The 15,230-nt window shown below is 43.2% G+C and overlaps 1 protein-coding gene across 1 annotated transcript in view; it reads right to left on the reverse strand.

Annotated features, from left to right (window-relative positions):
- Positions 1-15,230, reverse strand: part of Rtn1 (reticulon 1) — a 202,965-nt gene that overhangs the window by 99,230 nt on the left and 88,505 nt on the right. The window contains exon 2 of the mRNA XM_029484872.2: positions 1,354-2,127. Within this exon, the coding sequence (XP_029340732.1) occupies positions 1,354-2,127 (774 nt within the window). The remainder of the gene's footprint in view (positions 1-1,353; positions 2,128-15,230) is intronic.

Raw genomic sequence — 15,230 nt, forward strand, 5'->3', positions numbered from 1 at the left:
TGTTGTCTCTTGGTTCCCTTACACAGCACAGTCTCAGTCTCTCATGTTGCAGCCTCTGAGTTGATTGCTGGTGTCCTGGCAGAAATGACTTGCCTTGAATCTAAATGTGTGACTTTCTGTTTCAAATGCCTTTGCTGTTTCATGTGCCCCATGCTTTCCCTGTTTTAAGGACTGAGATGGGACCGGTCATCGTTTGGAAATGAAGAGAGGAAATGTGATTGGGTAATCATATGCAAAAGGATGAAGCCAGAACCCTCCTTCATGCTACATGAAAACCTTACTTCAGATGAAACGGTGACCTAAATAAGAGGTGGGAACAACCCCAGTATCCCTCAACTAATAAGTGGATAAATTAAGTGTGATATGGCCTTATAGTGGAATATTCTTTGGCCATAAAAAGGAAGGAGACAGAGAAATACAGGGGCATGAGAAAGCAGACCTCAAGTTACTGTGCTAAGTGAAGTACACCTTGGTGAGCTGCATTATTATAATATTACATTTATATAAAAGTTTAGAATAAGCAAATGCATAAAGAATGTGGATTGATGGTTTCAGAGAATGGGAGAACATCAATCGCTGCATGATGATGCAGGGCGGCTTCTCACTGGAACCCAGAGTTCGCTGACTCGGGTAGTATAGCTAGAGTATTCTGATAATTCCCTGTCCCTGTCCCTCAAGCACTGTGACTACAGTGCTACAGGGCTGACATGCCCTCTCAGCCAGCATTTATGTGGATGGGAGGGCTCAGAACTTTGGTCTTCACTGAGCCATCTCCCCAGCCCTCTTTCACCACAGTTCACATCTGAGCTGTACAGCTCAAGGTTGCCTCCAGAAATCCCAAGTCAGTAGGAGAAGGTCTGGGTGGAGCTCCGACACCTGCCTTCTGTAACTCAGCGTGCGACTCTAACAACTAGGATTGTTCTTCCAGATTGGCTGGTAGATTTAGCAAGTAAAAAACAGGCCATTGCCCTCAGTTGCCTCCCAGAATGTAAGGGCTATTGCTGCAGATAGCACATACTTCTGACCAGGAACTAGAGGAATTGGAAGTGACCCAGGAGCTGCCTCATAGTACCCAAAGGCGTTATGTAACCCGACAAGGGACAAAAGCGATCAATAGTTCTCCATAGCTTTAAGGCTACAAACCACAACAATGACCAGCACAGCAAAATGCCCTCATGGGTACAATAGTGCTACTTATGTCTTGGATGTAACCAAAAGCTATCTAATCGAACTTAAGGTCTGCTTAGGAGAAGGGAATATATATGCCTGAAAGCCCAGCCAACTAACTGCTTTGGAACTTCAGCCCTCCGCAGGCTGGTGTTTCCCAAAGTGAAGAATTACCAATGTCTCTACCTGTTCCAGAAGATGGAGGCGTGACAGATCCTGGGCTGTCATCTTCAGGCTCTGAGACAGTGACAGTGGGCACGGTGTCAGGACTTGGCTTCAGACACAGGTCTTGCTTCTCGGGGATTGTCTCTTGTGTGGCAGTCATAAAAGGAGGTTCGATCTCCGTCAGTGTGATCTTGACAGGGGCAGTGACCAGAGACACCCTGGGTTGCTCATCAGAGAGCTCACCTATGTAAGGAGCAAAGGTAGATTCTTCGAATAAGTGGTCCTTGATGAGTTTCCCCTCCACAGGAGCTGGCTGGTTTGATGCTCCAACCCCTTCTGCTTTTGTGGAGACTTCAGTGTCCTTGTCTTTAAAGTCCAAGTCTTTATCTTCTAGCCCAGGGTGTTGCTCCTCCTGGCCTTTTGCCTCCTGTGGCCTGGTTATGTCAATGTATTTATAGGCTTCTGCCTTCATCTGGTCTAGGGGGTCAGCTAGGATCTTGTTCACCTCAGTAGACTCAGCAGGGGTCATCTCTATTCCAGAATCAGAACTCAATAAGCCCTGTGGCTCCATCCCAGGCACTTCTGGTAACGAGGGTCCGGGGGTTTCCAGCTCCTCAGGGCTCTCGGAAGTGGTGATATGACCATTTTCCTTCTGAAGAATTCCAGTAAAGTATGCAGAGTCCTCCCGAGGTGGATAGCATACGTCAGAAATCAGGGACGTGTAACATGCCCCTTCCCCATCTTTTAGTGTTGAAGAGGGAGAGTGGTCGAGGGCATCGGGAACAGCTGCCATACCTGTCAATCAAAATAATAGCAGACCATGAGTAAGCTCCTGGCTGGAGGTTTCTCTCCTGCCTAATCTACCAGATATCCCTCACTGAGAAAATACAGCACTCTTTCTCAAGACACTGGAACATCAGCATGCTAATTTTCCTTGTCTACCGGATGGTCTACATCTCAGGTATTTTCCAGGCAACAGACACCAGCAGTTCACTGTATTTCAACAACTGGTTCCTTAATATGCTCTAACTTCATTGACTTGATTTTGGAAGTGACTGTGGGTCTGTAAAATGATCAGTGGTGTAGACAGCTGAGAAGGACTTGCTTGTGGAGGCTAACACATCTGTGCGTCAAAGGGGCTCAAGGGCCTGTCCTTGTACTCAGGGTCCTGCTGGTTTCAGATTAAGCCCATCCATTGTCTACAGGGAAAGGTACTCCTCATCCTGAAGTGTCCTTATCTCAACAGCCTGCTTCTGCATTTCCCCAGGTCCCCCTCAGGGTCTGCTTCCAGTGAGCTCATTAGCCTCTGCGAACACCAAAGCATTATACTGAGTATTCCTTCTATCCACTGGTGCGCAGGGGAAAACAAGTTGGTAGATTTGACTTTACAGACTGTTTCCCTTGGGTCTTTCTTCCTGCCCCAAGGCACTGATTACTAGAAGAAGTCAGTGAGGTGGCCCAGCAAGTAAAGTCACTTGCCACCAAGCTCGATGACCCGAATTCCATCTTCAGGAGCCAGACAGTGAAAGAAGAGAACAACCTCCCACAAGTTGTCCTCTGAGGTCCACAACAATGTATAACTCCCAATGCAATAAAATTGAACTGTTTATTATTAATTATTATTACTAGTATTATTAGCATTATTATTGGCATTAGTATTATTACTATTATTACTATTATTATTTAGAGGAGGGGGAAAAGTTTCTACATCTTGCTGCAAAACACTGCAAATAGAAAGCAAACAGAGGTCAATAAATACTTACTATATGCCAGGCAATGGTTTGCTGACCTGATTCTTTCTTACAACAGTTTTATATATTAAATCTCAGAGTCTCAATGTCTACACATAAATAAACTACACACCTGTAAACACACACACATACATACACACACACACACAGCATGCACAATATGAAAATCCTGGACACACCGAAAGAATATACCAGACAAAGGTGCCATCTTCTGTGAAAGTGATCATTTGGGAATACCTGTAAAATACCTATACCAACCATGAAAACTAAGTCAGAAACAATTAGTGTTTCACACGGTGAGTGTCTGGCCTGAGCAACAGACGAGATCGACACTAGCGAACTTCCTCAATCGTGGGGCAGGCGGGAGCGAGCTGATGGAGTCAGGGCCTAAAGCACTTCCATAAGAAGCGTGCCAGCCGCTTTCAAGTGCCCACGTCCCAAAAGCTACTCTTAGTTAAAGCATACAATGTTCCAGAAGCTACAGCACACCTCTGGTTGTAGAAAGAACAATGCAATGGCCAACACGGGAAGCACAACACCACAGAGGTTCTGCTCTCACTAAATGACACCCACCTGGGTAGACAGGGAAGGCCAAGCAAGGAAGTGACTGGTGAGGGACTGCAAGGAGAGGCACACTATGCAACATCTCATTTCAAATTTGCATTTTACCATGTCCTCTCTGTGTCTCTCTCTGTGCGTCTCTCTGTCTCTCTGTCTCTCTGTCTCTCTCTCTCTCAACAAGCTTCCCAGAGGCCACAGATTGGCCTGGCCTTGAGATCTCCCAACTTTTGCTGGGAATATTTCAAATTGTGTGAGGACTTTCTTTAGCCTTGGACAGTTTCTGTGTACCTTTAGAGGGGCCTCAGCTCCCTTCCCTTCTTGTCTCTATTTACTTTCCCCACTCCGTTTTCTCTATTGCTCTAATACGAATGCCAAGTCTTACTCTGCTTATCGTCTTTCCAATCCTACCCTTAGTAACTAACTAAGCTCCTCCCCCTCCTACTGATCCCCCTTCCTCTTTCTAGACAGCCCACTATCTACTTTCACATCTGTATTTGTAATGATCCAATGGGGTTCACTGGAATTGCCTGTAGGAGCAATCGTAATTGGAAGACCATTTGCACCACTGCAAATATTACCAACTTGGGGAGCAGAAAGGGGAATAGTCATTGTGAGAATGCCAGCGCTGGTAAAAATTACAAAGCTTTGAAATGTATATAAAGAAAATATCTAATAAAAAAAGGAAAAAAATTACAAAGCTTATTTTAGCCCCCACCCCCGTGCCAACAATCTAACAGTTTTAAATTCCCAAAGACCAAAACTCCCAAAGTCTAAAATTAAAAAAAAAAAAGAAAGAGAACCAATCCAGAGCCCTAAAGAGTTAAAAATGCTGAAACCCTAAACAAATTCCCATGAATTCCCACTGAAAAAGAAATGGTTCTACATGAAGGTTGAGAGAGGAGCGGCTAAGGAGCGCACCAGGCTGTTTCCCACCACACACAGCACAGCTGTGCGTGGATACCTGCTAATGCTTTTTGGTTGTTTTGTTTTGTTTTGTCTTATGACTGAGGAAGTTTCTAGGAAAAAGTAAGTGTGTCTCTCATATCCATCCCACCCACAGAAAATAAATGTAAACATCTTCTCTGAGGAGAGACATGCCCCACCCTGCAAAACCAAAAAACAACAATAGAGATTTGTTGTGATGTAAGGTATCAAAATATCATTGAAAGTTATAATGTAAGCCTGCTGAAGAGAACACTGCTGTGCAATAGCCTATAATCTATGCCTGGAATATGTTTTTTCATGTGTTGAATTTTGTAATTTTTCCAATATTTCAAATTGTCAGCACACATGTTATAACTTGTTATACCACATATTTCCATTTCACATCAGTTCCAACATTATTGGTATAAAGAAACTGTGTTCATATGTATAGAGAGTTCTTTCCTTTTCTAGTTTTCAGAGAAGCTCATTTGTAAGGGTATAATTACATCATTTCAACCTCTCCCCTTCCAAGTCCTCTGCTTCCGTCCATTCAAATTCACCACCTCTTCTTTAATTATTACAAATACATGCATGTGTTATATAATATGCAGAGTACTATATAACACATAAAATATCATGTAAAACACACACCTGAGTGTGTATGTGTGTGTGTATGTGTGTGCAGTTACTGTTGCTAATACGTACATGCTTAGGGATGACTGCTTGGGATAGCCTATCATGGTTTGTCTCCAGAGAAACTGATTCTCTCTCAGCATCCCTTAATTGCATGTAGCCATTGATTTAGGGTTGTGGCCCTGGGAGATTTACCCCATCCACGTTAACATGCCAACTGGCCTTGCCATTGGGTATGCCCTGCTCAGGGGACCACACTGTTCACGGGAACAGTTAGCCTGTGATATGAAGAAGACACTCTCTCATGGCAGATATCCTGCTCCTCGGGCTCTTACATCTTTCTGCTCCTTTTCCATGATATCCCTGAGCCTCACTGACAGGGACTGGGGGTAATGTACCAAATGGGGCTGCACACTCAAGCTCAGTTTTTTTCTCCACTTTGACCACATGGATTTCTATGGATTTCTGCAATGGTTTCCATCTGTGGCAAAAAGGAGTTCCTTTGGTTCGGGGTGAGACCTACACTTACCTGTGGCTTTAAGGATAAGTATTTAGAATGCAGTTAGGAATTATACCAGTGTAAAAAAGTGGCAGTACCATGTTCTCTCCAGCAGGAGCAAACTGCTGGGTTTACAGTACCAGACATGACTTCCTTTCTGTTGAGCAAGCCTCAAGTCCAATTAGACAGCTGTTGGTTACTCTCTGCCCCCATGATATAAATAGCACTATTGCACTCTTGGGAATATCTTGCCATTGTAGTCATTGTTGTGGTTTGAAGGCTCTGGGGGAGAACTATTGATCATCATTCTTCCCTGAGCAGCTTGCATAGCAGTCTTAGATATTATGAGAGCCAGTCCTGAGGGAGGAAGCCTTCAGGTCAGTTCCAATCTGATTTTGCCAGTGTGCTTTGTCCAATGTGTTAGTTCAGTTTTGGGGTCTAAGACTTCAAGTTCTGGGAAGTAAATAAAGCAATTAGCCCATACTATTTGGGGATTCTCCCTCTGTATTGTTCCCCTTCCCTCTGTCCAGTTAGCTTTTTGTCACTATTTTCCAGGTCCCCTTCATAGCACCTGTATCCGAGTGCCCTCTCTAGAGCTCCCAGCCTGCCATCACTCCAGAATCTGTCCTCAACACCTAAAGATTGTTAGCTAAGAATCACAAATAAAGATATGGTTTATTTTGGCTCATGGTTTGAGGGTGCAGTCCATCATGCTGGGGAAGGGCTGGTCACACCGAGTCTATAGTTGTTCATGTGTCTTTTTTTTTTAATTAGGTATTTTCCTCATTTACATTTCCAATTCTATCCAAAAAGTCCCCAATACACTCCCCCCCCAACTCCCCTATCCACCCACTCCCACTTTTTGACCCTGGCATTCCCCTGTACTGGGGCATATAAAGTTTGCAAGTCCAATGGGCCTCTCTTTCCAGTGATGGCCGACTAGGCCATCTTTTGATACATATGCAACTAGAGTCAAGAGCTCTAGGGTACTGGTTAGTTCATAATGTTGTTCCACCTATAGGGTTGCAGATCTCTTTAGCTCCTTGGGTACTTTCTCTAGCTCCTCCATTGGGGGCCCTGTGATCCATCCAATAGCTGACTCTGAGCATCCACTTCTGTGTTTGCTAGGCCCCGGCATTGTCTCACAAGAGACAGCTATATCTGGGTCCTTTCAGCAAAATCTTGCTAGTGTATGCAATGGTGTCAGTGTTTGGAAGCTGATTATGGGATGGATCCCTGGATATGGCAGTCTTTAGATGGTCCATCCTTTCGTCACAGCTCCAAACTTTATCTCTGTAACTCTTTCCATGGGTGTTTTGTTCCCAATTCTAAGAAGGGGCACAGTGTCCACACTTTGGTCTTCGTTCTTCTTGAGTTTCATGCATTTAACAAATTGTATCTTATATCTTGGGTATCCTAAGTTTTTGGGCTAATATCCACTTATCAGTGAGTACATATTGTGTGAGTTCCTTTGTGATTGTGTTACCTCACTCAGGATGATGCCCTCCAGGTCCATCCATTTGCCTAGGAATTTCATAAATTCATTCCTTCTAATAGCTGAGTAGTAATCCATTGTGTAAATTTACCACATTTTCTGTATCCATTCCTCTGTTGAGTGGCATCTGGGTTCTTTCCAGCTTCTGGCTATTATAAATAAGGCTGCTATGAACATAGTGGAGAATGTGTCCTTCTTACCAGTTGGAATATCTTCTGGATATATGCCCAGGAGTTATACATTTTAAAGGCCACATACATCTTTTTTGAAAAAAAATGTTGGAAGATGTTTCTCCTATTACATAGGGTTTTGGTAAATGCAGGAAGTCCACTTATGTGTGGTTTGTAAAAAAGGAATAGAATTTTAGTATGTGCTTACTCTAAATAGTTTATGTGCCTTATCTTTATTAAAAGAGTTTTTTATTTATCTTAATTTTTTCATTAAACTGGATACTTTTTATTGTGTTATCTGACAGCTCTTGCGAAAATGGAAGTTTAAGACATGAATAAATTAAAGTTTGTGAAATTAAAAAAAAAGAATCACAAATAAAAGAGAACATACAGGTTAGTCCTTTGGCGTCAACATATCATTTTCTCAATCTACTCATTTACCAGAGCATTTTATGTTTTAACTTTTCCCTACAGCTGAGAATAATTCTGCTCTGTGTGTGTAGCCCTCTTTCATTACCCATCCATCAGCTGAAGGACGTTTCCATTGTTTCTGTTTTCTTTTGTAAGCAGAGCAGCACTGAACTTGGCTGAGCAGACATCAGTGGAGGAGACTATCATGGCCTTTAGGCATATGCCAAGAGGTATCATGGTAGGGGAATACAAATTAAAGCCCCTTTAGGAGTTCTTCCAGTGCCAGGAATGAGCTACATTTAATTGATTTTTTGGCCAAAGGGGGCCTGTGATGACCTCTAAACAGCAGAGGCTATTGGTTGCTCTCTACAAACTGATGGTAAGCCCCTATTGCTGAAGGTAACAACTCACTGAACACAAAGAAGCTGAGCTGATGCCTACCTAGAGCCTTCACCCGACTGATCAGTGCTCATGGCACTGGAAGGTACTCAGCACACTACAAAAGAAGGAAGATAAACACCAACCTAGCTACAAACCCTTTGCTCTACCATGGTGACTGGCCTGCAAGATACGCTGGTGAAATTGTGGCACAGAAGTTATGGGAGTAACCAACCATTATCTGATTGGATTTAAGGCCTGCTCCATAGATAAAAATCCAGGCCTGGCACTTCTCAGATGGCCAAGAAGCTGAGACTCGATATGCATGGGCCTAGGAAAAAGCCAAATATAACATTCTGCTATACTCATAGATCAGTGCCTTGCTCAGCCCTCATCAGATAAGCTTCCTCTTGCAGAAGATGGGAACAAATACAGAGACACAAATGGACAACAGGCAGAGTGTGAGAGACCTTAGAACACTTAGTCCTAAACGGGATGTCTTTATCAAGTCCCTTTGGGGAACTCTGTGGGAAAGGGCAGAAAGATAGTAAGAGCCAGCATAGATTAAAGATACTGTCTTAGGGTCTTACTGCTGTAAATAGACACCATGACTAAAGCAACTCTTAGAAGGATAGCATTTAATTGGGAGCTGGCCTACAAGTTCAGAGGTTCAGTCCATTATCATCAAGGAGAGAGCATGACAGCATCTAGGCAGGCATGGTGCAGGTGGAGCTGAGCGTTCTACATCTTCATCTGAAGGCTGCTAGTAGAAGACTAGCTTCCAGGCAGCTAGGATGAGGGTCTTAAAGCCCATGCCCATAGTGACACACCTATTCCAAAAAGGCCACGCCTACTTAAACAGGGCCACACCTTCTAATAGTGTCACTCCCTAGGCCAAGCATTTGCAAATCATCACAGATACCAAGGAAACAAGGCCTTTCTAGACACAGCAAGACTAATGCACATATGAATTCAGAGACTGTTGCAGCATGCACAGGGCCTGACTTAGGGCTAAACCAAATAGAGAGAGTAGATACAAGTCTCCATTCCTAACCAAGAAGCTATCTCCAATTGACAACTGCTAATAAGGAGGAAAGTGATTTTCTCCAGTAGAGTCTCACTGGGTATGCAAACTGCACTTATGTGCAGGCCCCATGCCCAGCAGGAGATAGCCAACCCACATTGAATTCAGTGGCATTTTAGGAGGGTTTCTGTCTCATGATGCTTTTTGGAGGCACTTTTTAAAATAGGGCTTTTGCTTATATAGTATGGTTTCCAATTTGTGTTTTTATGGAACCTTTCTATGTGCAAACATGTGCACCTCTGCATCTGTGTGTGTTTCTCCTGCTTCTTCTTAGGCTCTTCTTTTTCTGTTTGTTTTACTTGTCTGTTTTCTAATGAGAGAGAGAAAGAAAGGCTGTGGATTTGGGTGGGTGGGAAGGTGGTGTGGATCTGGGAGGAGTTGGGGGAGAGGAAACAATGATGAGAACATAAAGTTTGAAAAAAAATCTATTTTCAATAAAAAGCAAAATTTCAAATAAAAAGTTCACTATTTCAACAAAGAAAAAGAATAATAAATTGTAATAATATTCTTCTATGTAAAATGTAACTTATTTAATTCTTCAGGATAATTTGTAAAATTAGTACAATTTTAAAATACATAATTCTACTGCATATTTACATATGTATATATTAAATAATTAGCAGAATCTAAAGTGTTTAAACTTGAAATCATGAAATGGATAAGAAGAAGAGAAAGGAGACTCAAACAAGTATAAATCTAAGGAACTAAAACAAACATCAATATAAAACCATCTTATCTAATACACAAGTTTCTTCTGCATATTTCAAATTAAAAAGTTATCTAGACACCCCTAAAAATTAACTCATATTTTTAGAATAATATTATGAAGATTTTTATTTCTCTGTATTTTGTATTTTAAGGTTTTTTTCAACACTCTAGATGATGGTATTTAGAATTGTCATTTAGAAATATTGCCCAGGCTTGTATAAAGCTCATCCTTTATTCTTTTCAGGTTTTTTTTTCATTCATTTTAGAAGATGCCAGGTTAGAATCACAAGAGAAATGCTGACTGAGCCAAGTGCTTTGGATGTAGCCATGTCTTCTTTCCTCTAAGCAAAACACCCTAAAATTTTCTCCACTCTTGAATCTGCTATTTTATAAGCATTATGTAGTGCCTATTTGGTAGGACTCTTGCAAACAGAACACTCTCTGGACAGTAAATTATGAGACGGCAGAGTCCTGCGGGGGATTGTTGGCACTGAGCAGGAGAACGGAGCCTTGAGGCTCCGGAAAGCCAATTAATTCTTGTCAGTGCTTCCTGCAGAGCTGGCAGATGTGGGCACTGTGGTATCCGGCTCACACAGCTGCCCAGGTAGGGATCCTGTCCTGTTACACTGTTAAATACAAATCTGTGTGATAAAGTGCTTTTCTTATCTAGCCTACTATATATGCAGACATAACTGTTATATATGCACACACATACATGTATACATATAGTATGAAGGAGCGTCTAGGAGACTAGTGTGTGTGAGCCTCGGTGGCTCGGTGGGCCAGGTAGGGAAGACCTAGCACAAAAAAAATGAATATGAACATCTCTGAGGGACCATGCACTAATGGGGCACAGTGTGTGTGTGTGTGTGTGTGTGTGTGTGTGTGTGTGCAGTGAATCTGAGATGCAAGATGTCACTATAGTTAGTGGCTCCCACGTGGGCCTGCTGGGAGGACCGCCTCTGTGAACTGCCTGTATCTCTCCTGTAGCCCACTTTTCCCAGTGTTGTGTTTGAGGGTTTTGTGTGATACTTACAAATTTCCTTGCCCCTTAATGGGTCTTTCGGATCCTGTTGAAGAAAAGTTTTTCTTCAGTGTACAGAGATCCCTCCAAACATCTGAGCTCAGCAGCTCTTTTGCAGACTTTAGAAGCCTAGTTTATGCAGAGGCCATCGATTCATATCAGAATAAGCATGTGAGCAGATGCCTCTGCAGATGGAAGCCTGACAGAGGAGGCAGAGAAAATTCTGTGACCTGAAGGCAATTGGAATGACAGTTTCCAAATTTTCATTTTATAAGTAAAATTTAGAGAAGTGCTTATAACAGACAAGGATCCACAGGTCACATTTGTAGTCAAAGACTAGGAAACAATTGCCATCAAATCTCTCTGTGTCTGTCTCTGTCTCTCTGTCTCTGTCACACACACACACACACACACACACACACACACACACACACACGCAGCGGAAGAGAGAAGGCAGGCAAACACACAGGATGGCTATTTGACTTTATCCTATCCTACTTTTAGTTCTCTGGCTGCAGAAGAGTGTGAGGACAAAGGTGACTTCCTGAACTGAGGGTGCTCCCCCCACCCCACCCCACCCCACAAAGCTTCAGTCCTTAATCTGCAGCTCCAGGCTGACTCCTCTCAGAAATGGAGCTAATTCCAATGGGCACCCTGCTGCTTAGACAATTTGAATTTCAGGTCTGCTAGATTTCCACCAGTTGTGAGACTCTGGGCAATTTGTCTTCTTAGTGCTTCAATTAATTGGCCTTTAAAGTGAGAAGAAGAAGAACAGTGCCACCTCTCTGAGCTACTATAGGAATTAAACGAGGTACGGTACCTTTAGCTCTTTCAGACACATAGTATGCACTCAATAAATCAGAACTATTGATTTTATTATGTCAGTTTTTCAGGAAGGACATTAGGCATCGATGACACACTAATACCCATTGGTTGGTTTCTTTATCTCTAATAATATGCTCTACAGGTAGCTTGTACCAGAAGGAGTAAGTGACCCCTGCTTTGTTGCTCTCTGACATCTGCCTTGGATGCTAAAGTCCCCAGAGGACAAAGTCACACTGTTCTACATGACTCCTTGGACTAGAAATGACAGGGACATGGGTCCTGTTACCAACATACAGATGACTGTATTGAACAAGAAAACTTGAAAATTACCAAGAATTTGGTATGGTACAGGGAAGGAATGTGGTGTTTAACAGTACAGTATGCTTTCTCCATTTCGGACAGAATCCATTCTCCTCATAGGAGCTGAGAAGTGGGACCTGTGGTTTATGATGATCGTTCAGTAACTCAGTACAGTCCTATGTCACTGCTCTGAAACAGATGTAGAGAGTGCTGGCAAAGAGAGACAGATCACACCGGAAGGTTCCCTGAGCTCAAAAGTAGGCATGTGCTAGAGAGGCATCTGTCTTACCTTTCTCCCGAAGTTACAAAAGTAAACATCCCAGAGTTCCAAGAAGCGGGGAAGCACTGTTGTAAAGAACACGTAGCCTCAGAGGGCATTTTTTCCTCTGAAGCTGTGGAAGTTGCCAACCCTGGAGAGGCGGGGTGCCATGGTTTGGGGGTAGGGAATGCCCCCTGTGGCTATGTGTTCTTTACAACTGTTGACAGGCATAGACTAACAAAGAGCAACGACAGCAGACAACAATGGATTGTAGGGTCAGACTGTAGGGTTCGGTGTGATTGGGGTGAGCACGCACTCTTTCCCCAGGCTCAGGCAGAGGCCCTGGGCCTCCTGAGCACTCACCCACCCCGTCTGGGAGCAAGGATAGTGTGAGGCAGAAGGGGACCGAGCCCTCTGTGAAGGGTGGGTCTGCCAGAGAAGCAGGGAGCCTCTGTGTCCTCTACCCAACATTCTCTCGGAATGAAGCATCTCATGGCTTAACCTGAGGAGGGGCACTGAGAGCCCCAGGCACACCTGGTCTCTGCCAGCTTTACTCTGGGACAAGTGAACAGAACAACAGGTTTTTTTTTCTTTTTACCAAGCCAGCCAGAAACTCTAAGCCAAGATCAACAACATTCTTGGGGGGTTAAGGATGAGCCCCTATATATTCTTTCTCTGCATAGTTCATGGCTTTATTTAAGGCTTGTCTGCTAGTCTCATAGAACTGGTTTAGCTCTGGGGATTATACAATTCATGTTTAATAAAAACTGTCTTGAAAGATTTCTTTTTATTCCTGTGAAACACCAGTGATTTCTTTTTTTCGCGGAGAGTTTTCAATTTAGGGGGGGAAAAAATCTGTCTGAGGAAAACCCTGCCTAACAGTCAGCCCACGCCCTGCGTCTCAGAGTGCTCAGTGAGGCAGAGAGCTGCCCAGAGCTGAAGCAGGGTAGGAAAGGTCCTGGAAGGTTTGAAAGGTGGGTGCATTTGATTATTTTAGGGGTTCCTTTTGTTCATTACTTTTGGCCTGCTATCTAAACATGGGAATGTGATTCCATCACCCTCTATGGGAGATATCATCATTTTGGAGGTGGTGGTGTGGTGGTGGAAGTCAATATATATATATATTGACTATATATATTGACTTGATATATATATATATACACACACACATATAATTTAGATCTAAAGAAAGGTTCCAGCCTGGCGGTGGTGGTGCACGCCTTTGATCCCAGCATTTAGGAAGCAGAGGCAGGTGGATTTCTGAGTTCGTGGCCAGCCTGATCTACTACAGAGTGATTTCCAGGACAGCCAGGGCTACACAGATAAACCCTGTTTCAAAAAAAAAAAAAAAAAGAAAGAAAGAAAGAAAGAGAGAGACAGAGACAGAGAGAAAGGAAGGAAGGAAGGAAGGAAGGAAGGAAGGAAGGAAGGAAGGAAGGAAGGAAGGAAGGAAGGAAGGAAGGAAGGTTGGTTCCCTACAACCCTCATAGACCTTCCGTTGATGTTATAAATCTACTCATGCAGTAGAGGACAGTTTTTATGTTCAGAGTCATGTAACTCCCTTCTAATCTGCCCATCTATCACAGAGGCTCCTGCTTCTGTGTTTTCAATATATAGAGAGTACTAAGTTATCTCTACCATGAAAAGAACTATCTATCACCAAAATATGGCAAAAATATGGGCAGTTAATAGCTGTCTAAATGGACTTAAGTTTCTCTCAACAAGAGGGAAATCATATCCGGTACTGGAAACCGAGCCAGATTCCCAGGGCTAGTGAGGTCACGAATTTTGGAAAAGAATCTACAGCCACTTTGCTAGACCAGCAAAATTCCTTAATACATTCTAAACCTCATCCTTACACCACAGGTAAGTGTAGCTTTCTCTCCTCATCAGAGAAGCCTCTCTTTACAGCAAATGGAGACCGTCACAGGAAACCACTGGACACAATACAGAGCTCAACAGATCATACGGAGGCTAACCTGACCAAACAGTTCCTGCATATATGGCTCAGGGAACACGGCAGAAGCAGAGGCAGAAAGATTGTCAAGATCACCAGGAAGCCAGCTGTAAAACAAGTCTCTTCTAGAAATGGCTGCATAAACAGGCCCAGAACAATGGCTATATCGACGGACATGTTAATGTGGAAGAGGGGGATTTTCATAGGATCCCACCCTAGATTAAAAAAAAAAAATTTCACAAGCCACTAATGTCTGTTGGGAGAAGGGGAATTAGCCTCTCCAAGTAAGGAACTCCCCTCTTATTGGCTGTTCAGTGTTCAATGGAATCATGTAAACACAAACAACACTAACAGAACCAGAAAGTTGTATTTATATAGATTTGTGCTTGTAACACACACACACACACACACACTAATGATGATTAAAGGAAAAAGAGGCTATTCACTTGAGAATGGGTGGGGACTTGGGATGGGTTGAAGGAGGGCAGCTGGGGAGGCTGAAGTACAGGAGGAGGAAACGTGACGTCATTCTATTTGAATTAAAAGATATTTGTGTGACCAGGCAGAACATGCCTGATTCAGCTCTACAGCCCGGCATGGAGTGAGGTGCAGTGTTGCGTGCTTTGGGTTGTGACAACCTGATGCTGAAACTACAACAGATGACACATTCTATTGGAAACTGGTCCCCATCAAATGACTGTGCTTTTATGAGTCCTTAAGCCCTCAGGAAGAGCCCAGGATGCCCATGTATGAGGGAGGATAACAATAACCCTGTCCTTGCTATGTGCTAACTGAGACACTTAAATGGATCAGTTCATTCCGTCCTTAACTATCTGCAGAGATTACAGGCTGGACCACCATGCCTGGAGGAAACACTCTGAAACAGTCAGGTCCAGCCCACTTATGAAATAAGTGGAGC

This window comes from Mus caroli, unplaced genomic scaffold (assembly GCF_978045245.1).
Source record: "Mus caroli unplaced genomic scaffold, Mus_caroli_1 scaffold_14, whole genome shotgun sequence".
Taxonomy (NCBI): Eukaryota; Metazoa; Chordata; class Mammalia; order Rodentia; family Muridae; genus Mus; species Mus caroli.